This window comes from Phoca vitulina, unplaced genomic scaffold (genome assembly GCF_004348235.1).
Source record: "Phoca vitulina isolate PV1807 unplaced genomic scaffold, GSC_HSeal_1.0 scaffold29, whole genome shotgun sequence".
Taxonomy (NCBI): Eukaryota; Metazoa; Chordata; class Mammalia; order Carnivora; family Phocidae; genus Phoca; species Phoca vitulina.
Window position 1 is genome coordinate 24,486,168 of NW_022589732.1, and position 25,413 is coordinate 24,511,580.

Here is a 25,413-nt window from a genome sequence, read left to right on the forward strand (position 1 = left end):
ACTTCATGTTTAGTGTCTATCTTTTCCCATCTTCTTTCAAACTATTTGTATTTAGCAGGTCTCTTTTTCAGTTTGATGATCTGTCTTATAATTGGAGTATTTGGTATACTTACATATAATTATTGGTATTCTTAGATTTAGTGGATGTTGTTCCTGTCTTTTTTGGGTTTTTTTTGCACTTTTACTTAAATCTATTTGCTCTTGCTATTTGTTTCCTATTTTTCTTTTTTTTGTTACTCTTTTCCCAACTTTGGTTAACCAAATATTTCAGTGTTCCATATTTATTCTTGTAAGCATCTCTACCTATATGTCTTTGCATTGTTTTTTACTGGATATTGTAGGGATTATAACATCCATCTCTAATATAATCTAAGTATTAAACTACTTTTAAGATTTATGAACCTCCCAACAGTATAGTTTCATTTAGCCACATCCTCTGTAATACAACTCTAGATAACAAACAGGCCCTTTTAGGTAACTGAAAACTAGGTAGTATACTGATATGGTTTTCTATTTTTGCTCCTTAAGCCAGTACATAGCCTTTGGAGTATTCAAATTGCACAGAAACCAAGGAAATAGAAGTTTTACCAAAACACTTATTATTCAAATTTTTTGTTCAGAGATTCTAGGGGTGCCTGGCTGGCTCAGATGGAAGAGCATGCAACCCTCGAGGTCATGAGTTCGAGCCCCATGTTGGGTGTAGAGATTACTAAAAAATAAACTTGTCATTAATCTATGCATCCAATATCAGGAGACCATTAACTGACAGTGAATTGTGCAAACCTCTTCTGGTCCTTCCTTCTAATGTAAGAAGAAACTGGAGGGACATGTTTGAAACATTTTAATCATCACTGAAGTTTGTTCCATTTTCTCGCTGCTTTAGTCACTACCAAGATATTAACAATTCTGGAAATAATTTTAGAGACTTGCAGTTAAAGGGACCCAAACCCAATGACCTCAGCAATATAAAAGCCATTATCCCAGGTGTCTGAAATAGTCACAGTACTCTACTCTGTTGTTTAGAACATTTTAATTTCCTGACAGAGTGCAAACAGACTGGTGAAAGCTACCATTTACTTGGACCTACGTGCTACTGCTTCACATGCATGGTTTCACTGAGTCTTCACAACCCTGAAGCAAGCAAGAGCCCCATCTTCTAGCCGAGTAAGCAGGATAATTGTCTGGGAAATTGCTCGAACATACATCAGCACTTGTTTTCCAAAGGTATGTGTGTGGTTTAGGTCTTTCTAGAGCCACAGTCTGCACTCTTAAACATGGTCATACACTGTTTATGGCCGGAATGGGAACTCACAGGAACATCCTTCAATCTAGTTTTGTAATTAAAAGCAATGAGGAGAGGTTAAGGAAACCACTTGTATTCCATTCAGGAAACCTAAAAGTCTGATAAGAAGAAAACTGAAAAACTAAAAAGCAACTGTAAAAAAATAAAAAAGTTTTGTGTCATACTCAGAGGGGCAAAAAGACTAAGGCAACTAACTTAAAATACACATCAAGGGCATAACTATACAAGCAGAAAACCACCATCATTAATGAACCTGAGTTTCTGAGAGCTGACATTACATTCAGAGGAGTATTAAAAACATGGAGAAGTACATAATGTTTAATAAAAATTGGTTTTTATGTGTATGTTGAAGGGAAATCCACATAACACCTTGTTTCCCCTTAGTCAGCTATATCAAGTTCATGAGATTTCTTCCTCCAAAACAGTTCAATAGATTTATGTTAAAGACAACATGTGTATTGAAAGTAGCAATTTTATTTGAGTTAAAATTATTTACAAAAACCCAAAGACATACTTCATGAAACTGGTACAAACTATTTTTTTCCTGCCGTTGGCTTTTGCTCCAAAGATCACAGCTGAGAAATACTGTATAAAATAAAAATAGGATTGGATTCAGAAAAGTACTCTACTGTTCTAATTTCCAATTGGTAGTATTTACAGAAATATTTACAATGGAAAAAAAGGTTACTTTAAAACTTTAATTTGCAAGTCAGCCTCAAGTACCCTAAAATGCAGAGTTCTCCGAGGGTTAAAAACACACAAATGCACTGCAGCTGGTGAGGTGATTTCTCCCCCACCACCCCCCACCAAAGTCTGCATTTCTATCAGTGCTTGACAATTAGTTATTATTTAAAAAACAAAACAAAACAAAAAACTGTTAAACACTGAGGTAAATCAATTCTCAAATGATTACCAGTGTAACAGAAAAATGTAGTTCGCCCTGATTGTTCTCATCCAAACATTTTGTAATATTCTTTACCATCTGCCACAAGTCAGTTTTACCAAAAATCTGTTCCTTTTCCTAAATCCAATGATTAATAAATATCAATGCACTTTAAAATTATTAAACAAAATATACCTACTTCAGTTTTATGAATATCATTTATTGATATACTTTTAAAACAGTTTGCTAAGCTAGCTTTTATACTCAGGGCAAATAAAACCTCAATCTTTCCCAAGTTACACTGGCATAACTATGCTGTTAAAAGGTGATGGGTGGGGGTTGGGTGGGTAGGAGGAAGAAAACAATTTGCCTGGAATCAGTTACTTCCTTATAGATATCCCAACAATCTGCATTATCAAAAATAGGAAGACAATAGAAGGCAGCCACTGCATTTAAAAAACATTACAGCTGGCACTAATACAAGAGCCCCGATTTGTCACTTTATACAAGGAAATAACAAAGTCTAAATGAGTAACAATTAGACTTTCAGCTATTTTCCTCAATACACACCAAACTAATATTTTTATGGCTTCAAGTTTTACAAATCCAATGAAGAAACATGATATAACTACCTGAAAGGTATTTAAAAGTATTAATGAAAGAGATCTCTGGAAAGCCTGGATTCAGGCCCAATCACCAAAAAAAAGTTTAACCAGTGGTCTGAACAATAATTAACACAAGAAAGATTTGCAATGTTGTGAAATTAAATATATAAAATGTGTTTTGTGTGTTCCATGACTGTTTTCCAAACACACTGGTCTATGAACTAAGAATCTGAATGAAAAAAAGGATCTTCTCTGAACCAGCAATTTAAGGCTTTGCGTTTATGCATTTGATCCTGTCACTCTATAGAAGAATATACACATTATCTGGAAACATGAATTCCACATTGGTGTTTTAGCTTCCTTATATTTACTGTACTGAACATTAGAAAATATATCTAGAGAGTCCCCCCTCAAAACTTAATGTTTCAAGAGCCGCCTCTAGCATTAAGCTGAAACTACCCTGGGTTTGTCTATTTTGCTTCATCCTTTAACAGGGCACATCATCTTACATAATATTCCCTCAAACTGTTGTTGGTTTTCTTGTGTCTACAGCTATGATTCATCATGGTATGATAATATGGTCATGGTCTCAAAAGTGAAAAATAGTTCAACAACCCAAACCAAATCAAAAATAAAAAAATATACTATCAATCCCTTGTGTCTTTGGATTCCATCTAATTTTAAATATAGACAGTAGTTCAGGGAACAACAACGAAAAAAAATTCACAAAATTATTAAAAGCTTTATTTACGATTGGAATCATTCAACAAAAAAGCAAAAGCAAATGAGCCTGAAAAAGGAACTAAGCTGTTGTCTAGAATGTCCTCAAAACATTCGATACCTCAGTAGCTAAGCTGCCTCTGCACCTGGCTGGCATGACAACAGTGGCTCAACACACACAGCAGTTGCACTAACAGCAGCACAGATTCTCCCCTCACAACTTGCCCGGAATAAAGCAAGAGAACAGGGGAGACTATAAACTCTGCCAAAGTAAGTGTATTGAAATACTGCACGGAATTGTTAACAGCCTGAACCTTTTCCCTCATTTTTGATAGTTGCAGATTGATGTAGTAACTGTCATTTAGCAAATGCAGAATGCATGACGAAGAAATCAGGTGGCCTTAAAAATCCAAACATGAATGATACTGATGAATGTTCTTGGTATATCTTCAAGGACTTCTTTCATGACTTTTCTCTGTCTAAGAATAGCTCCAGCATTACCGAGCACCTGAAGCAAAGGTAAAGCAGCTAGCAATGTTCCAAGTACTCAATCACTCTGGAGATAGATTTCTGGCCTGTGGTTCCAACAGCACACTGAAGGGAGGCGGAGAGAGGAAGTAACAGTTAATACTGTTTTAACAAGCATCAAATCAAAGCTTAAATTTTTTAGCTTCACTAAACTGAACACTATGAATCAAAACACACTAATATTAAATTGTAGCTTTGATAACAGAATATCAATATATTTGGCCATAATAATTATCTTAAAAAGAACACAAGAGAATCCCTTTTTGCTTCTAGTCACGAGGGCCACATAGTATTTTCATTTCTACGGTCATTAATGCATCATATTTATGACCACAGAAGTTGCAACAGAAGCTACTTACAGTAAGATTCATGAAGCTCAGGAATTTTTTGAGCATCTCTGTCATTATTGAAAAGTCCCCTTCTGGCAGATATTCTCGCACAGTGGTCACATTGATCTGAGAAAAGAGATCAAAGAAATACTGGTCAGGTGGCAGAAAACCGGAGTTTGCACCCTGCACTGTGTTGCTGGTTTTGGCACATATCTTCTTCCAAACTTCTACGAGGTCTTTGAACTCCTTGTTTAACATGCCATTTCCTTTTCCACCCTCCTAAACTCTGTGTGTCTGTCCATTCCCTATCCCATCCCATCCTCAGAAAGGTAAAACTGGCAAAAGCTACACTTGTATCCATATTTACTTTTGTAAATATACAGAAAAATGCCTGAAAGAACAAAATGCACTGTTGAATGTGTGTGCGTTGGGGTGGGAAGCAGTGTCAAGAAAAGGAGGGGGAAACTGAGAATGTACCCAAGGTGCTTATGGAGTAACAAAAATCCTCATGTTCCTATGTAGGCCGGGAATTAACTAGATCTTTCCAAAGATAATCTAGTTTCATGAGAGAATGTCAGCAATGCCAGGAGAGAGCATTACTATGTATATATATAACCAATCTGCCACATGGAAAATATATAACTTGCTTAAAACCCTTTTCTATTTCAATGTATTTTTTCAATGTTTTAAAGATAATAATAAAAGGAAAGGCTCTTTTAAGTATGTTCACCTACATCAAAAAAGCACAAAAGAAAATCTGTCCTGAGTTTTAGGCCACAAGGCGGGAGGAGTTTCTGATTTTTGTTGCTAGGGGCAGGGAAAAAGACTACATATTATGCTTTTAAGAAATTTGCCACTGGTCCCCTCTTTCCCTTTTTATTTATTTTTTTGAGGTGGGGGAGAGAGAGAGAGAGAAAATCTTAATCAGGCTCCATGCCCAGCGTGGAGCCTGACCGGGGGTGGGGGTGAGTGGAGGGGGTGGGGGGTGGGGGCTTTGATCTGGATCAAGATCATGACCTGAGCCAAAATCAAGAGTAGAAGGCTCAACTGACTAAGCCACCCAAGCACCCCTCCCTCTCCCTTTTTTTAAAATTCTTGTCAGCGTACTTTTGCAATTACAAAGAAACAAAATAGTATGAATACAGTTTCAGAAAAGATCTAATAAACGTTACTAAAGTAATTATGCAATATCAATCACCCATATTCTAAGTGAGCCACGTTCCCACCAAAAGCCACTACCCATCCCCAGCTGTGAGGTGGAGTGCAAATTTACTCCTATTGAGTTAACACTGCAGCTAAAACACAGAGATTTTACAAAATGCTTAAAAAATATACTGAAGTGGTGAATGTTATAAGGGCAATCCTGATGGAAACTACAGAGCTAAAGGAAAGCTGGATTTAAGAATGTCTTTAGGGGCGCCTGGGTGGCTCAGTCGTTGAGCGTCTGCCTTCGGCTCAGGTCATGATCCCAGGGTCCTGGGATCGAGCCCCGCATCGGGCTCCCAGCTCAGCAGGGGAGCCTGCTTCTCCCTCTCCCACTCCCCCTGCTTGTGTTCCCTCTCACTGTCTCTCTGTCAAATAAATAAAATCTTAAAAAAAAAAAAAAAAAAGTCTTTAAAAAACAATTTCCAGGAAGGCAGCATGACAGCACGATGGTAGGAATATGGTGGCTATGAAGGCTGCTCGGTAGAAAAGTGCATTGCTATGATACAAAATCAACGATTAGACCCTCGGTTTTCAGTGAAACCCTCAATAATCAAACCCTTTTCTATCAATACTCTACAGAATGCAACATATAGTGCCTGGGGCATGGGAAGGACAGTCATAGCACGTGTTTTTAAACAGAGAACAGCAGGTACAAAAAGAAAAAATGAGAGGAGCTCTTTCGGAAAAGCATGCAACTCAATCTCAGATTTGTGAGTTCGAGCCCCACACTGGGTATAGAGATTACTTAAAAAAAAGAGAGAAAATGAGAAATGGCATGGCTTATTTGGGCAATTTAGAAAATACCCAACGGGTATGACAGATTTAGAAAAAGTAGAAGCAGTTTTAACAAGTTTTACTTGTAGCAGTAAACAAAGTGGTGATTCCCTAAATGATGGAAAGCCAAGAAGACTGGTAAGAGTAGTGATCAGATGTGCTCTTTGCGAAGTTAGCTGTGGTGGTCGTGTCCAAGATCTCAGGAATGGATTCAAGAGAGCAGGAAAGACAAAGACCAGTGAGGAGACTGACCACCGCAATGCACCAGATGCATGGTGTGCAATGGAAGAAGACCCAATCCCCTGGGCTTCCTAAGCATGCAGCCCTTTACCATAAAGCAGCATTTGGTACAACCACCTGCTTTCTCGTCTCTCTTCCACTTACACTATTCAGCAAACCAATTTCCTTTACAATTTATGTATCAACCAGTTTTTTGGGGTTAATAATGACCCCCCACCCCAAGGCAATAAAGACATCTAGAGTTCTACAAATTCACAACACTGCCCAGAACTTAAGGACCTTATGATCTCTTTAGAGAAGAGAGACAGGGGCACCTGGGTGGCTCAGTTGGTTAAGTGACTGCCTTCGGCTCAGGTCATGATCCCAGGGTCCTGGGATCGAGCCCCGCGTCGGGGTCCCTGCTCAGCCGAAAGCCTGCTTCTTCCTCTCCCACTCCCCCTGCTTGTGTTCCCTCTCATGCTGTCTCTCTCTCTCTGTCAATTAAATAAATAAAATCTTTAGAGAAGAGAGACATATGAATAGGAATTTATTTACATGAGAAAAATGGCCAAAGATAAATCACATGTGCTAGTATCATATGTTAATGTCTAGACCCATTATTTAAGAACATACCGAAACTAGGGTGTGTGCAAAATAGAATACCTAAAAATCATTAAATTTAAATAGTATGCCCATTCTTTCCCCTTTGCCCTTAAAATCTCTGAATTTAAGGAAATAAGGAAAAGGACTGAACTGAAAAGATTCCAGGAAAGGGTATAAAGATCCTGCAGGGCCTGCACAGCCATGATGAGAACTCTGGTCTTGTTCCTGAAAGCCGCGGTGCCAGTAAGGGCCCCAGTGGAGCAGACTACTGTAGTGAAGCTAACCCTTTCACTATAGAATAGACTTCCATTCTTGCCTCCTGAATGCCCTTGGTTCCTAAGGAAAAGAACTTTAAAGTTTTCATTTTAAAATCTGGCTCTTCCACTAAACCTTTCCCTAAGAAAGTCCTCCCAATGACCGTCCCAATAGCCAGAACTGTCCACTTCCGTGCTGACTCAGCCCCACCAACTGGACACTAATACTTCTACTTACATCATCATAATCTAAATCTTCACATAGTAATCCCATTTTCCTTGCCAGCAAGTGGTTCAAACAAAAGCCATGTGAGCCAATGCTGGCCAAGATAAGGGGAAGTCTACTTGGCGCAGTGAGTGTGGAGGGATCCTAGGGGGAAAGAGCACTGCTCTTAAAAAGAAACAGACAAGAAGCCACCTTCTTCTGTTGGACACTATTTAACTAGATGAGACATGCAGCCACAGACAGCATGGGGCCAGGAGGAGACCTAGTACAAGACAACATGCAGAGGACAGTAGGGTCTAAAGATAAATTTTCTGAGTCCTTGACAGTATCACTGAGACTACGCTTTTCCATCTTAAGCCAGCTGAGCACAGGTTTTGTATTATGCTTTTACTTCAACCAAAGCCATGTAAATCAATTCATCCATCAATCAAAAACTTTCTCATTAAACCCAATTACTCCTAATTTTAGAATGTACCTTTAAAAGTTTACCGAATAAAAAAAAATAAATTATAAAAAAGTTTACCAAATATTTGAAAGTTTGAACATGAGGGGGAAAATAAAGTAATACACAAGTTAATTAGGTAATGGTACAAAGTTGTCACAATGCAATCTTTTTAAGACACATAAAACAATACCGAACTCTTACTTACTGGACTCTCCTGGCAGAGACACCCAAGAAGTAGCGCTGTGTATGAGGCCACAATGCAATCCTCCATGTGTTTGCCAGCATGCTGAAGGGCTGAGAATATTTAAACACAAAACTGTTACAGTGTATTACCAAAACCAAAATAACAACAAAAAAACAACCCCACCCAGAACACCAACAATTCTGTTAGTTATCTTTTCTTCAGAACTCCTTAAACATTGATAGATGGTGCTAGGAAAATGGGATATCCACACAAATGAACAAAAAATTATGCAAATGAACGAGGGACCTTAATATAAGCACAAAAACCATAAAACTACTCTTAAACAAAAATAAAGGACTAAATCTTTATGACCTCGGGTTATGAAATGGCTTCTTAGATACCACACCAAAACCAAAAGTGACAAAATAGATAAACCGAACATCAAACAAACTTTTGTGTTTCAAAAGACACCATCAAGAAAGTGAAGAGGCAACGGAGATATGTAAATGAGCAATAAGCACGAAGCACGTGAAAACATGCTTGACACCATTTATTCAACGGGGAACCGCCAATCAAGTGACATATACCTTCACACCCACTAGGATGGCTAAAATAAAAAAGACAAATAACTATTTGTAAGGATTTGGAGAAACCAGAACCCTTAAACATGGCCAGTAGGAATGTAAAATGAAGCAGTCATTTTGGAAAAGAGTATGGTAGTTCCTTAAAATGTTAAACACTGAGTTAAATAATCCATCACTTTCACCCAAGAGAAGTGAAAATATATGTTCACATAAAAACTTGTACATGAATGCTATGTCACAGCAGCATCATTCATAAGAGCCACAGGTGGACACAACCCAAACATCCATCAACTGATAACTAGATAAACAAAGTGTGGTACATACCTACAATGGAATATTTGGCTATAAAAAGGAATTAAGTACTAGTAACATGTTACAACAGGAATGAACCTGGAAAACATTAGGCTAAGTGAAAGAAGCCAGTCACAAAGGGCTACATATTATTCCATTTACATGAAATGTCCAGAATAAGACAAATCCAGAGGCAGAATTAGTGGCTGCCACTGGCTAGGGAGGGGAGAACAGGGGGTAATGGCTGCTAAATGGGTATGGGGTTTCTTTTGGGGGTGATGAAAATGTTCTGAAATTACACAGTGGTGATGGTTGCACAAGCTTGTGAATGTACTGAAAACTACTCAATTGTTCACTTTTAAAGGGTGAATTTTACCTTGTTATGGACTGAACTATGGCCCCACCCCCTGCATATGCTGAACTCCTAACCCCCAGTACCTCAGGGTATGTCTACACTTAGACTGGATGTTTAATTAAAGAGGTAGTTTAAATGAGGTCACTGGGGTGGGGTCCTAATCTGTCTGCCATCCTCATAACAGGAGATCAGAACAAAGATATACATAGAGGGAAGACTATCTAAAAAGATAGGCAAAAGATGGCCACCTACAATCCAAGCTTGGAGAGACAAGCCTGAGACCAACCCTGACACGCTGATCCTCCAGAACTGTTGTTTAAGCCACTCACTGCTAGGAAGCCAGCAAAGAACCCCTATCTATGAGCACTGAAATACTAAAGCTTGGGGGCGCCTGGGTAGCTCAGTTGTTAAGCGTCTGCCTTCGGCTCAGGTCATGATCCCGGGATCCTGGGATCGAGCCCTGCATCAGGATCCTTGCTTAGCAGGAAACCTGCTTCTCCCTCCCACTCTCTCTGCTTGCGTTCCCTCTTTCTCGCGGTGTCTCCGTCAAATAAATAAAATCTTAAAAAAAAAAAAAATACTAAAGCTTGTCTGCACTGAACTCAAGAGGCCATAAAAGAATAGCAAGGGGCGCCTGAGTGGCTCAGTCGGTTAAGCGACTGCCTTTGGCTCGGGTCACGATCTCAGGGTCCTGGGATCGAGCCCTGCATCGGGCTCCCTGCTCAGTGGGAAGCCTGCTTCTCCCTTTCCCTCTGCTGCTCCCCCTTGCTTGTGTGCTTACTCTCGCTCTCTGTCAAATAAATAAGTAAAATCATTAAAAAAAAAAGAATAGCAAGATTATGACAACACATGAATTAAAGTTTCAGAGGGAGAAAACATTTTCAATTTGAATACATGACTTAAAATAAATGTACCTTTATTGAGGTCAAGTTCTTCATCGTCCTCCTCCTTCTTATGTTTCTCTTCTGTACCATCGGTCTTTTCAGTTGATACCCACTGTATTTCTCCACTTGTCTCTTGCCACTCTCCACTCTTATCATGCTGAGTGGTGGGAGCATCTTTGATCAATTCATCTGTTTTACTTTCTGCCAATTGGGCTGCTCGTTCTCGCTCAAGGAAAAGCTGATAAAAATTATTTTTGAAGATTATTAAAAGAACACCAAGCAACATGTATGTACCTAAATATAAGGTATGTTTGCTTTTAAAATCACTAACCCTAAGAAGCATGCTATCTGGTTAAAAGGGGTAAGTTAACAAGAAAAGCGTTTGCTCTACAACCAACTGAAGGCAAAAAGGAAAGTATAAATGCTGCTGGGATTCAATCAAGTAAACTAAGTGTATCTACTAATGATACAGGCATTCTGTTTGTAAGAATGCAAATCTTAACACTTGCCCTTAAATTGGATAATGACAGGATATTTCAAGCAAAAATTACAAACTTGATGTAAAAAAAATTTTTAAAGCCTGAGCAAACTAAATAAATTAAGAAAGAAAAGACACAAAATAAAACTACATAAATTGGGGAAAAGCAACATGGCCTCTTTAAAAAGAAATTTAAAGAGATAAACAAGGGATGCCTGAGTGGCTCAGTCGGTTAAGGGGCTGCCTTCGGCTTGGGTCATGATCCCAAGGTCCTGGGATTGACTCCCACATCAGGCTCCTTGCTCATCAGGGAGCCTGCTTCTCCCTCTGCCTGCCACTCCCCCTGCTTGTGCTCTCTCTCTGACAAGTAAGTAAATAAAATCTTAAAAAAAAAAAAAAATTCTCTCTCTCCCTCTGCCCCTCCCCGCCACCCACCCTGTCGGCTTGCTCTCTCTCTCATAGATAGGTAGATATTAAAAAAATAAAGAGATAAACAAGCACCAGTAAAAATAAAAAGCAAAAGGTCTCAAGAGGACTCACAACTGGACCTCAACTAATATTATTAACAATGGAAGAACACAGTGAAAACTAAGTCAAAAGGGAACCACTGGATTCCTTGCTTTCATGTACTTAATTTTCCTTGTGCTGGTACAGAGCTGAATGTATGGAAAGCATTTATTGATAGGATTTGGGAAAAACTCCAAGTTACTAAAAACAACTACCTGAAAATCAAATGCCAAGCAGACCTCAAAAGTTTGCTGAGCATAGCGAAGAGTGGTATATAAACTTTAATATCCTTAAGAAAATAAAATTTGAGCTTTATATAAAAGTGGTATTAAAATTTCTTAAAATTTCGGGATTCCCAAAACCCCTTTGTAGAATCTGTGAGGTCAAAATCATATTCATAATAATATTGACTTCTTTCATTCTCTCTTGAGTGTATACTGTTTTCCAGGATCTACATACTATGGGATTATGTTACTGCTCTGATGGCTAATGGAAGGAGTGTCTTTGTTTTATAATTTTCTCAGTTTTGATTTCAAATTCAGTAAATATCAATAGATTGAACACACATAAACAAAAATTCTCTGGAGTCCCTAATAATTTTTAATAGTGTAAAAGAACTCCTGAGTTCAAAGTATTTGAGAAGAGAATGATGGGGTCCTAGTTATGACTCAAGAAAAGATCAAGCTGTTGTGGGTTACTTCTTTCAAGGATTACTAGTTTCAAAAAGGCCAAAAGGATTAACAGGGTAGCAAAGGTTTCAGAAACAATAAAATGGACAGTTCATTACCAATTCTGAACATATGCAAATTGTCATTTAAGGAAAGAAATAACAAAGGTAGTTAGGAACCTATTAGATTGGAAAAAAAAGTTAAAAAACTGCAATGCCCACCATTGTCAAGAAACAAAAACTCACATGCAGTTTTTTGGGAGAAGTGTAAACTGAGGAGAGAGACTATGTTTACTGGCTGGGATCAGGTGACATCAATTTTTATTTTCATTTTTTAAAAGATTATTTAATCTCTACACTCAATGTGGGGTTTGAGCTCGTAACTCTGAGATCAAGAGCACATGCTCCTCCAACTGAGCCAGCCAGGTACCCCATAGAGATATCAATTTTATCTTTAGTTTTTTTAAAGATTTCTATTTTATTTATTTGTCAGAGAGAGAACGCACAAGCAGGGGGAGCAGCAGGGGGAACAGCAGGCAGAGGGAGAACCAGGCTCCCCACTGAGCAAGGAGCCCGATGCGGACTTGATCCCAGGACCCTGGGATCATGACCTGAGCTGAAGGCAGACACTCAACCAACTGAGCCACCTAGGTGTCCCTCAATTTTTATTTTTTAAATTATTATTTTTTTTTTAGTGTCCAATAATTTATCAGTTTCTTATAACATCCGACACATCAAATTTTAAATATACATACTCTGATACAATTCTTTTGTTTTTTTTTTAAGATTTTATTCATGTATTTGAGAGAGAGCACGAAGTGGGGGGAGCAGAGGGAGAAGGAGAAGCAGACTCTCCACTGGGCAGGGAGCCTGATGCTGGGGTCGATCCCAAGGCTCCGGGATCATGACCTGAGCCAAAGGCAGATGCTTTACTGACTGAGCCATGCAGGCACCCCGACACAATTCTTAAGCCAGGAAATTACTCCACAAACATACTATGAAAAGTATTCCCTCACCCCCAAAAAGGGGAAAAGTATGGCCCAATACTTAGGAACACAAAGTACTAGACACAGATCAGACCAGGAAGTAAATGCTTAAAGGACCTGAACTGCACGGGATTGGGGATGGGACTTGATTCCCAATTTGTTACCAATAATCTTTTGATTTATCAACAAATATGCCTGTTTCTCCTTTTCACTATCAATGCCTAACGAGTGATTATTACAGTTGAACTGTCAATGGAGTAAAGTACAGAAAGGTATAAATTCTAACCCAATGTACCTCTCAGTGAACTGATAAGGGTGAGAGACAGACAGACAGACACATACACACACACACACAAAGGGAGGAGGGAGGGAGAGAGGAGGAAGGTGCAACTGATGAAGAAGTTGGACAATGCAAAAAACTGAAGGTGTTAGCTTGTTTTGAAGTTGTTCCTTACCTGCACTAAAGCCTGAACGGCATGAATTTGTCCAGCTATCCTTAAACTATCATCTCCTTCTCCACTACAGAGGGAAGAATCAAAAGAACATGATGTTTCCATGTTGACAAGACAGTGCCGATTCCGAGCACTATACTCCACTAGATTTATCAGTAGACCTAAGCCCTACAAAAATTAAAACATGCTTATTACCACAGGTGGGAATTAAAAGCACATCAACACAATATACATAACTTCTGTTGGCAGCTAGAAACCTAATCAGTGTTCTACCACCCACTAAATGGTTAAAAACCAGTATGTAAGATAATGGTCTTCCCAATGATTTCACCACTTTTTAAAAATCACTACTTTTAGTTCTTACACTTTTAATTTTTACACAGAACCCTTCATAGCTCTCTTTTGTACAATAAGGTATGTTCACAAGGAATCCAGTGAAATCCACAATATATCAAATAGTTGGTTCTTAAACCCAAAACTAAGATGAAATTTTTTTCATCTCAATAGATCAAATACTCCTTCATGAAACAGTCACTCCAACTCACCAGCACTCGAATATCAAATCTCTGCTCCTGAGGTAGGTACTTTGGAACCTGAAGCACACAGTTCATTGCTGTGCCAATCAAGCCATCCTGTTCTCCCGTTTTGGTACTGCCCCACTCTGAAATAAGGAATGTTAACAATGTGAAAATTGTTATTGATTCTTCTATGTAACACTAATAACCAATATTCATTAACATTGATATTAAAAGTTAGAAATGTATAGCTATTTCTTTATTGAAATATATTTTTGACTGTACTATTTCCAAACCAAGCTACCAGGCTGGTCCTAAAAATACTACCCCTAAAAGTAGTTTACATCTATATGTGAGTAAGTGAATTACATGATGGCAATGAAAAAATCACTACATTAGAAAAGAAACAAGGGGAATTAACTTGTTTTTGCATGTAATATACAGGCTTTCAGTGAGAATACATGTAGAAAATATGACTTACCATTATCATTAGTTAAATTGAGCAATACCCCAATGATGGCCCTCATGCAGTCTTCTACTGCTTTGCCCACGTGGTTGGTTACATTCTGGTGAGGCAGAGGCTTACTGTCAGGTAAGCATATGCTGTTCTCAGCACGATTATACTGCTGAATCAATCCTTCACAATGCTGTAATGCTCTTAAGAGAAAACAAAATGTAGACTATTATGCTAAACAAAATTAATTATACTAAGAATTTCTACTTCCTTGGACCTTAATATTTTAAATGTCATAAATGCTGCCTAATTAATTTCTCTTTCTACTCCAGAAGTTATAATGTATTAACTATTTAATCATATACCAAGTGTGTCTAATACCACACTAAGTGCTAAATTTTATTTTGAGAAAACTTAGTTAATTTTGATTTTTCTAAGGAAAGTTAAAATTATAAACTCAATGCAGGAGTTTACATCTATACTACTTAAAGTTGTCTCCATTTTACCAATCTCTCCAATACAACAGACCTACCACCATCCCTCCCCAAACAAGGTAAAACCTTTAAGAGCTAACACTGGACATTTCTGAATTTCATTCAGATGTTCTTCATTTAGGTTGCAAGCTCTCAGCAGCTACAGAATATTATTTATGTTAGCAATGCATAATAAATAACCTTTTATAGATGGTATTAAATACTTCATAAACATTAGAGCAAACCATATTTTTTAACATGAGGTCATTTAAGTGACATGTATCCTGGCAGCCATATAAGGGTATCAGCTGCATCCCAAAGATTCTCAAGATGCTATCCAAAATAACAAGGAAATGTAATCCTTAAGTGAGTCTAGTATTTCTGAAGCCTCTCTTTAAATCACCAGGTCCATTAATTTAAAAAAAGTCTATGAGAGACAAAGTAAGCTGTCAGTTGATTCCTCATGTACTATATACACCATACAAAACCCTTGAAGAAAACTGCACTATATCTAATCCCTCTCTAGCCTCTCCTTAAAACATACCATATGGTTAGGAAGGTGTTCCTCATGTCTAATCTAAAATAATTTGTTGTTTAGATGTTTGAAGATGTTAGCCAGAACAACCATGCTGTTATTGTTAACTGCCTTCAGTAGTGCTGAGCTAAATCATGGTTTGGGTTGGTAAACGAGGGAAGAACAGCAGGGGTGTATCATTTTAATCTTTCAATATACTCTCTCTGCTTTTATCAGACATGATAACTGAAAAGTTCAAAAAGCCAGAGGAGTGATATTTCACAAACATCCAATTCTGACCTCTACTGCCACTTCTAAAACGTCTGATGGAAAATTCCTATTCACGATGAAAGAAATGAAAACTGTCATATTAAATACCTCCTTTTGGAAGACACTTGTCAGGGGTCATGAAGTATATAAGAGACATATTTATTTTATTATTTATTTTTTAAGATTTTATTTATTTGACAGAGAGAGACACAGCAAGAGAGGGAACACAAGCAGAGGGAGTAGGAGGGAGAAGCAGCCTTCCCGCCAAGTAGGGAGCCTGATGCGGGGCTCAATCCCAGGACCCTGGGATCATGACCTGAGCCGAAGGCAGATGCTTAATGACTGAGCCACCCAGGCGCCCCAAAGACATATTTATTTTAAAGAAATAAGTAGATTTAACTTGCAAGAATACTCTTTGGTAAGGGAGGATAAAACTTTGGTAACAACTAGAATACATGCCCTAAGGGCACTAAGTGTGATAGAAAATTTACAAATATAAGGCAAAAAAAGAGAGAGGAAACCTACGGATCTATTGGAAACTAAAGACGACCAGAAATTTGAGACTATTGGAAATCTGAATACTGACTGGACATATAATATTAAGCAATTAATAATTTATAGGGTATGAAAATAGTACTGTGGTTACATCTTTTTAAGAGCCCATTTTAAGAGATTATATATACTCAAGTATTTAATGGATTAAATTATATGAAATCTGTAATTTGCTTCAAAATAATATAGAAGGGTTATGAACAGGGTTACAGATGGAAACGAGACTGGCCATGGGTGATGATTATTCAAGCTGAATAGCATGTACATCAGGATTTATCATACTATTTTGTCTATTTTTGTCTATGTTTGAAATGTACCAAAATAAGAGATTAAAAAAACAGATGAACTTGAGTCAGGCTACAGTGTGCTTCTGATATTATTCCAAGGACTTTGGACATACATTCAAAGACAATAAGGAATCAAGAGATTTGGCATTTGGGATTATTTTTAAAAAGTTAAGCCCCTGTGGTATTGTGTTGAACAGGCTGGAGGCCAGAGAACTAGGGCAGAAATATCAAGAACTAGGATGGAGATACCAGAAAGAACCTATTGTACTAAGCTTGAACCAAGACTGGAGACAGAACTGGAAATTTTACATGAACTAAGGTGAAAGCATTAGCCTGATGTCATCCAAGTTGGGCAGAGAGTGTGAAATAGGGGGAGCTGCGTGGAGATCTGGAAAAATAGGTATGAAGGACAGAAGAGGATTAGAAAAAGATCATTTACAATAAAAATAAGGACTAATACTTAGTTTTTACCATATGCTAAGAATTGTTTAGGCCTTTATATATATGAACACCTTAATAGGTACTGTACATAATACATATGAGACATTTAAACATCATTTAAAATATTTTAAAATACAGGGGCGCCTGGGTGGCTCAGCTGTTAAGCGTCTGCCTTTGGCTCAGGTCGTGACCCCAGTGTCCTGGGATCGAGCCCCACATCGGGCTCCCTGCTCAGCGGGAAGCCTGCTTCTCTCTCTCCCTCTCCCACTCCCCCTGCTTGTGTTCCCTCTCTTGCTGTGTCTCTGTCAAAAAAATAAATAAAATCTTTAAAAAAAAGTCATTAAAAAAATATTTTAAAATACGTATTTTACATATACAAGTAATATTTAACAAACATATTTTTGAAAATGTATATAATTTAACACATATTAGCATATATATAAACTCTTTGTGTGACAACAACCTCAGGTAGGTAAATGCAATTACTACTCCCCTTCTGAAGAACTTGTAGCAAGTAAATGATTTGCCCAAGGTGACAGGGCTGAACAAGAGGCTGGGATCCACATTTAGTCATTCTGGCTCCAAAATGTGTACTCCTAACTTTTGTACTATACTGTACTGCTTCTGGTTCACAGAACTTGACAGAAGTATTTTATGAAGGAAGGTGATACAATCATATTTCATTTATGGTCAACTCAAATGCTTTAAATAAATAGCATGATAAATAAATAAATCTTTAAAAAATATATATTTTAGAAAGACAGCGAGAGAGCAAGCACACAGCAGGAGGGGCAGAGAGAGAGGGAGAGAGAAAATCTCAAGCAGACTTCCTACTGCGTGTGGAGCCCAACAATGGTGCTCTATCTCATGACCTTGAGCCGAAACCAAGAGTTGGATGCTTAACCACCTGCGCCTCCCATGCACCCCAATAAATAGCATGATATTTAAGAAGAACTTACTTAGCTGAAGAAACAATGAGTTGTGAATCTTTATATGCTATCAAATAGCTTTGATTCTCTGGATTATGCACTGTTACCTAAAAAGGGAAAAATTCGAAATAACTGTGGCAATCCATAGCTTTCATTCATTCACATACAACATATATCCCTTGTACTATTAAAGACAAAGATATGGAAGAATCAGCCCTTGTCATCTAAGGGAATAACCAACACGTTCCAGATTTAAAATACTAGAGCTATTCCTTTATTACAAAATTAAAACACTGTTATAATTGCTTGCTCATAAGTAACATATTCCGCACTACATATTCACTGTTACGAATTACCAATCACTCTGAATGTCAGAAAAGAGCGGTCTCTAACTTATAAACTAATAAAGTCCTAAGTGGATTCATTTAGAATAAAAAAATGCTATCTGTTTAATCTAGTGCACCTGAAGCACTCTAAAAGCTAGAAAGAACAATTTCGCCTGTTTCAGGAACTTCTCATTCACATTTCCCCAAAGAGGTTTCAAAAAGTACCTCACTAATCCAATCTGGTCAACACACAATCTACTCATTCTGAAATACACTGGCAACATAAATTGTAACCTACACTGAACTAGGTTAAAGAACAAATATACTCAGGGCATACACAGTTCAAGAGTATCCTTCTTCAAAGCCAATTACTACTATAAGCTGTGATTACAAACCATGTGACCCAAATAGCTAAATCAAGGAAATCCTTATTAATTAAAAAACAAAAACATGACAGCTCTTAACTATCATTTTCCACAAACAAGTTAATACATTTAAGAATTCCACGTTAAGGAAAGAACAATAACATTTTGAAATAAAAACAAACTTGACATGCAAGGTTTCCCAAAGAGTGACAATATACATATTCTTAAACTGGTTATTTAACTTGTTCATTAACACTGGCTGCTCAAAGAATGCATAACAATTTCAATTTGGATTAACAAAAGTAAAACTTTGGGGATATTTAATATAAAATATCTGACAGTCTCTCACACACAGTCATAATTAAATAACTTTCCCAACAAAGTTGTCCATACTTACACTTTCTAAAACTCGTAAACATCTCTCTGCTCCCCATAATGAGGCTACCAGTTTCTCTTCATCTTCATCTCTACTTAAATGATCCACACATTCTTTCACTAGGAGAAACGAAATGAATATAAAATTAGTAGGTCTCATCACCTCAATATTTATCCCCTTAACTAACAGTAAAAGCCATGTGTACACACATGAGTATGCTGAACCTCTCTGAATATTATTTATTCTAAGTTTTATAAAACTCTGCGGTGTTGAAATATATGAGCCTCTTACTGTGATTATTTCCATAATTCCCCAATATCAAAGTGCTAATGGCCTTTCCTTTAAAAGTTCAAGATTTCCAAGATGCTACTAAAATAGATCTTTTTAAATTGATGCAATAATTTTTTAAAGTATGTACACAGAATATTTTCTTCAGGTTAAAAATAACACATAAAATACTGCCCGTGTTTATGTCATACCTTTATCTACAATATGATCCAGACCACCCAAAAGCCGGAGTTCTTCTTTAAACCAGTCTCCTGCTCGTTTAGAAGTAAGGGACAGCAAGGTCTCCATAGCTAAATGCCCAGTCTAAAAATGAGAGGCACCATTAATAAATATTGACTCTTAGCAATAATTCTGAGGCAACACTTCTAGAGACTGTTTTCTAGAAAAGTTCACTGCATGCTACCAGCCCATAGTATTCTTTATAATACAGTAGGTGCTTTTATAAACAAAACTGAACTTTTAGTCTAAGTTGAAGAAACATTTTTTACCACCAGCTTGTTTTCACAGAGAAAATCCTTTATTAAAAGTAGTCTATCATTTGTCAAGTCAATAAAATAAATGGTGGTATGGCGGTACTGTTATTTCTTTGATACAGAGGCACAAAGAAAGGACTGTTGAATCAAAGTGCATATATATGAACTAGAAATCACTATACTGGATTAACTGACCACAAAGGCTGAAACACTTAACTCCAGGAGCAAAGTATGGGTATGTCAGTGGCCCCGAATTCTTAAAAGCACTAGTTATCACTTTACATTTTTGCCAAAGGGTAAAAAAAAGATACCTTATTCCTTTGGTTTGAATTTTTCTAACTATAGTAAACTTGTACATTTTTGCACATATTTATAAGCTAACTGTATTTCTCTAAAAGCGAGTTCCCTGTCAATTATTCTTTATTTTCCTTGCAAAGTTCCTTGTTTTTTTCTTATTATTCTGTATATTTTCTTATCTATTCTGAATAAAAACCCTGTTACTTTTAGGGTTTCAGATTCACCAGTATTGAACTTTATATGCAAGGCTGGCAACTTGGGGTCCACAGCATGGGACTATCATGACAAAATTATATGTAAATAATGACTGAGGACTACCACCACTAGAGAAAGCACAGAGCAGTGAAGGTCATAGGTACAACTGGACTAGAGTTTTTCTTTCTCTTGATTTGCCTTTATTATTTTTCTTTCTTACTGTGTTTCCTTTTAAAAGCACACGGACACCCTCCAGCAAAGAACAATCTGGTTCCTGTTGCAATAAGGAACATCAGCATAACAAAATTAGCAAAGCTGGTAAGACCTGGTTTTCTTTCCAAAGCTTTTTTCCTTTCAAAGATAAAAGTTTACATTAAGTCCTCCTGGCCTATTTAGAACTGAAGATGGATTAGATACTGAGAAGTGGAAAAAACAGAGTTTACTAGCAAAAATCTTATAGTATTACAGATTTAGAAGAGATCTAGACTATTTTTGTCTATTCCTTAAAAAAAAAAAAAAAAAGTTGATGTCCAAGCTGGACAAATAAAGAACTAGAAATCATCACTACAGAAAGATTCCATTTTGCCCAATTCTTATTCTAAGTCCCTGAAAAAGTAATTTAATGAGATCAATTCAGGTATATTAGCTCAAGACTCACAGTAGTAATAAAGCTGAAGCCTAATGAAGCTTTCCTTGTTAAAGAAGAAAGGGGATAGTAATTTGATGTTAATATAGCAAAAAATCCTAAGTTTGTATGCTAAAAAGGGACTTTAATTTGTCTCTTATTGGCATAAAAAGGACTGTCTGATGTTTTAGGCTATATTCATAAAACCTACTCACATAAGCTAGCAATTAATCATTAGTCAGAATACTAATGAGCAATTGTTAGCTCTCAGTTACATGAATTATATATGAAAACACTATAATATTTTAAATTATCTTCCCATAGCACATCAGGAATAGCAATGTATTTCAAGGAAGAAGTTAAGTAATTAATAAAAACCCAAAACTAATGTGTAGAGGGACAATCACTTTACAAAACAATGTGTAAGATTTAAAACAAATATAATATTCAAGACTAGGTGAACTTGGGAGGAAAAAGAGGCATCCCAAAATTAGCAACTGTGTTCTGGTTTTATTCATGTAAGTAAATTACTTAACATGACTTAAGAAAGTTACTATACTGTTATTTACCATCCTAATAAATTTAACAAACCATGGAGAAAATTCAATGAACAAGTGTATCATGTTATTTAATAGCAAATGCCTGGAAAGAATCTATAAATGTTGAACAACATGGGAAACCCCTGCAAAAAAGATATATTTATTCAATGATGCAGCAAATAAAAATTATCTCAAATTTATTCTTTCATATCATTAAAAAATCTGTATATGCTGCAAAAGTGTTAAAAGAAAATAAAAATTACAAATATATTTTAAACATAGTATACAAATAGTCTGGTGAGGTACAGGGATCTTTACCTACCACCTGAGCATACCAGCTATTTTTCCAACTTTAATAAGTACTGAATATATTCAATTCTGTATCTTGCCTTTTAATGTTAACCTGCTTTCCCCTGAAGCCCCACTTTACACAAATATCCTATTCTACCTTAATTAAACAGAGCAATACCCCTAAGTCATAGTTGGCCAGCACAAAGCATTCTGTAATTTTTGAGGCAAATGCTGCAGTCTTCAGTTTAGTAGGCAGTAGAAACAACGTTTATACTGTTTTGATGTTGAAAATATCTGAAAGTCAGATTATATATAAACAATCGTATTTTTTCAAAATGACAAGGCCAATTAATTATCTTCTACTGGCCTAGTAACCCGGTGGGGATATTACTGATTCTTTAAGTAAAAAAGCCAAAGGAAAGGAAAACTGGAATCAACCAGAAGCAACACAGTCACCTAAAACTTCAGGAGTTGTGCTGAACCTCAGAGTTACTACTGGCCATGACCCCAATATTACGACGGCCATTGCTCCAAGGAAGGCAGGTGCCTAGGAAACTTGAGTCTTGGGCCCTTGAAGAGTTAATCAGACACCTTGAGATACTCTAGAGTAAGTGAATACTCATTTAAATGGCCCTCGCAAATCCTCTAAATCTTTATTCCTGAAACCCACAGAGAATAACAATTCAAATTCCTAATAGCCTAAATATAGTTATTACACACACACACCCCCCACAAGAAAAAAGGACATACAAAATGCAATAGAAAATTTACTAGCAAACAAATTATCCAAACAAAATGTTTAATAGATGGACTAGTCTAGGAATTTCAGGCAGGGAACAGAATTATGCTCAGTGCTGAACCTTAGAAGAACCTGCCCAATTGCTGACCAAGAGGTTAAATGATTTCTCCAAAGTCACACACCTGCTGTGACTAATGTAAAACTTTCTGAAATCAATTTTCATTTTACACTGGAAGGAAGGAAGGAACCCACCGTTATATTTTCTAGATCAAGATGCTTGTTGTGTACAGTTTCACAGAGCCTTCGAATTTTTTCTTTGATTTTGTTCATGTCTTTTTCATTCAGTAGCTTAGCTGAAGAAGCATCTTGTTCCAGTTCTAAAAGTCGAATCATTAGATCTAGGCTAGCTCTATCAAGATCCATGTTCAAACGATCTCTACTCAGTATGTACATAAGGGCAGCTGTACAAAGGGACAGATTCTTCAAAAGACAAAAATAAAAGTTAATGTGAGCAATTGGTGACAATTCCAGTTAATAAGACTGTTTTGACATTTGTTCACATGTTGGAAGCCTTGATAATGTTTTATTCAGTGAAAACTGCCCCCCTTCGAATACTCTAGGAAAATATGCATTAAATAAAGCTCTGTTACTTAAAATTTTTCTTTTCTAGAGATGTTCCCCATATCAATGCTCCCAACCTAGATGAATGTGAGCAGAATTACGTATTTCTTTAGTTATTCTGTGCTAAGAGTTTAAAGAACATTTTTTCCAGCTATGCATATACACACACACATATATATAAAATCATATTTTACACTAAACTTCACTTTATTCTTGGGTGCCTGGGTGGCTCAGTCGTTAAGCGTCTGCCTTCGGCTCAGGTCATGATCCCAGGGTCCTGGGATCGAGCCCCACATCGGGCTCCCTGCTCGGCGGGAGGTCTGCTTCTCCCTCTCCCACTCCCCCTGCTTGTGTTCCCTCTCTCGCTGTGTCTCTCTGTCAAATAAATACATAAAATCTTTAAAAAAAAATTTTTTTTTAAATCTTCACTTTATTCTTTATGATAGTTGATAAAAGTTGAATTTCAATTTTAAATCAATAATGTAAATGTGTCTTAAAATCTGCATCAAACACAGCTATTTTTTTCTATAAAATAAACACGGCTGAGTTTGTGTCAAAAATATAAAGCTGGGATGCTCAAATAAACGTATTTAGATTCATTTCCTTAATCAATCAAGTCTGATTGAACCAATTTTTAAAAAACCATTAATACAGTGTGCTCTTAAAATCATTTAGATGGGGCGCCTGAGTGGCTCCGTTGGTTAAGCGTCTGATCCCACATTCCTAGGATGGAGTCCCACATCGGGCTCCCTGCTCAATGGGAAGTCTTGCTTCTCCCTCTACCCTTCCCTGCCCCTGCTCATATCTCTCTCGCTCAAATAAATAAACCTTAAAAAAAAAAAAAAAACCACTAAGATAAGATAGTTAGCATACTCCGCTTACAGTACTAAAATCCAGAGTACTGAGGTGATATATTTTAGGTAAGCATTATATAACAAAATGGTCTATGTTGGGATAATCCAACATTTGGAATATTTTGTACTTAACACACTTCAATGCACAGAAATATAAATAACATCTAAAGATCTTTTTTTTTTTACAAGATTTATTTATTTGAGAGAGAAAGAGAGAGAGAACTAGCGGGAGGAGAAGAAGGAGAAAGAATCTCAAGTGGACTCCGCGCTGAGTGCAGAGCAAAAACCAAGAGTTGGATGGTTAACTGACTGTACCACCCAGGTGCCCTTAAAGATTTAAACTCTGAATCCCCCAACGTAGAAAAATTTTAGACTACATGCCTAATTAAATGCTTACAAAGCAAATTATTTTTGGAAATTAGGATGTGACAGTACAGACCTTGGGAGATCCACTGCCCCCAAGAGCACACACTAATGCCTTGGTCCTCTGATAACTGTGTAACAAAGCAAATTAATTCTTAAGTCTCTTCTCTTCCCCCTCCTTGTTCTGTATCTGATACGACTTGGCAATGGAATTATCCTCACTCAGGGTTAAGTACACTGCTTTCAGTTTCGTAAGATTCACTATTAGGGGTGCCTGGGTATCTCAGTTGGTTAAGCATCTGCCTTCAGCTTGGGTCATGATCCCGGAGTCCTGGGATCGAGCCCCACATCGGGCTGCCTGCTCGGTGGGGAGTCTGTTTCTCCCTCTGCCCCTCACCCCACTCATGCTCTCTCTCAAATAAGTTAAAAAAAAAAATCTTAAAAAAAAAAAAAGATTCAGTATTAGACTGTGTCACCTAATCTGCATTTGGAACATAATTTCCTTGAACAAAAATATAATAACGTCACCTGAAAATACCACTATTGATAATGGTTAGTAATGACTTTTTTTCTAACTTCAAAAATGTTAAACCTTTTATTATAGATACAAGATTTTTAAAAGATTAGCGTCAGTCATAATGAAAATGAGAATTTCTTTCTTTTCACAATGGCTAGAACTAGATTCATTATCCAAACAAAATGTTTAAAAAAAAAAATCTTAATTTCAAACTGTTTTTCTCATGCTATTAATATCAAAGAGTAAAAAACGTTTTGTTTTGTTTTTTTAAAAGTAGGCTCCATGCCCAGCATGGAGCTCAACTTGGGGCTTGAACTCACAACCCTGAAATCAAGACCTGAGCTGAGATCAAGAGTCAGTTACTTAACCAACTGAGCACCCAGATGCCCCTAAAAGATTTTTTTCAGCACTTTATGATTAGAGGAAATCAATGCTCACATAATTAAACATCCAGTATGGTATGGTATGTTAGGTGTGGAGCTGATGTTTTATTTATTTTTTCTTTCCTGTAAAAGATTTTATTGATGGTATATGCATAAAAAATTGGGGGGGAAGAATACAGAAGAAATTATTGCCTTTTATTAAATGTACACTGAGGTGTTCATTATATACCTTTCTATACTATT

At 37.0% G+C, this 25,413-nt stretch overlaps 1 protein-coding gene across 2 annotated transcripts in view; it reads right to left on the reverse strand.

Annotated features, from left to right (window-relative positions):
* Window positions 1-643: 643 nt before the first annotated feature.
* Window positions 644-25,413, reverse strand: part of WAPL (WAPL cohesin release factor) — a 92,303-nt gene continuing 67,533 nt past the window's right edge. For both annotated transcript variants that reach the window (XM_032423598.1, XM_032423597.1), the window contains exons 9-19: window positions 22,685-22,912; window positions 19,465-19,576; window positions 19,007-19,104; window positions 17,949-18,025; window positions 14,480-14,655; window positions 14,029-14,144; window positions 13,487-13,651; window positions 10,424-10,631; window positions 8,301-8,389; window positions 4,399-4,494; window positions 644-4,105 (exon numbers count right to left, since the gene is read on the reverse strand). In XM_032423598.1, coding sequence (XP_032279489.1) covers window positions 4,040-4,105; window positions 4,399-4,494; window positions 8,301-8,389; window positions 10,424-10,631; window positions 13,487-13,651; window positions 14,029-14,144; window positions 14,480-14,655; window positions 17,949-18,025; window positions 19,007-19,104; window positions 19,465-19,576; window positions 22,685-22,912 — 1,431 coding nt within the window. In that variant the 3' untranslated portion in view covers window positions 644-4,039. The remainder of the gene's footprint in view (window positions 4,106-4,398; window positions 4,495-8,300; window positions 8,390-10,423; window positions 10,632-13,486; window positions 13,652-14,028; window positions 14,145-14,479; window positions 14,656-17,948; window positions 18,026-19,006; window positions 19,105-19,464; window positions 19,577-22,684; window positions 22,913-25,413) is intronic.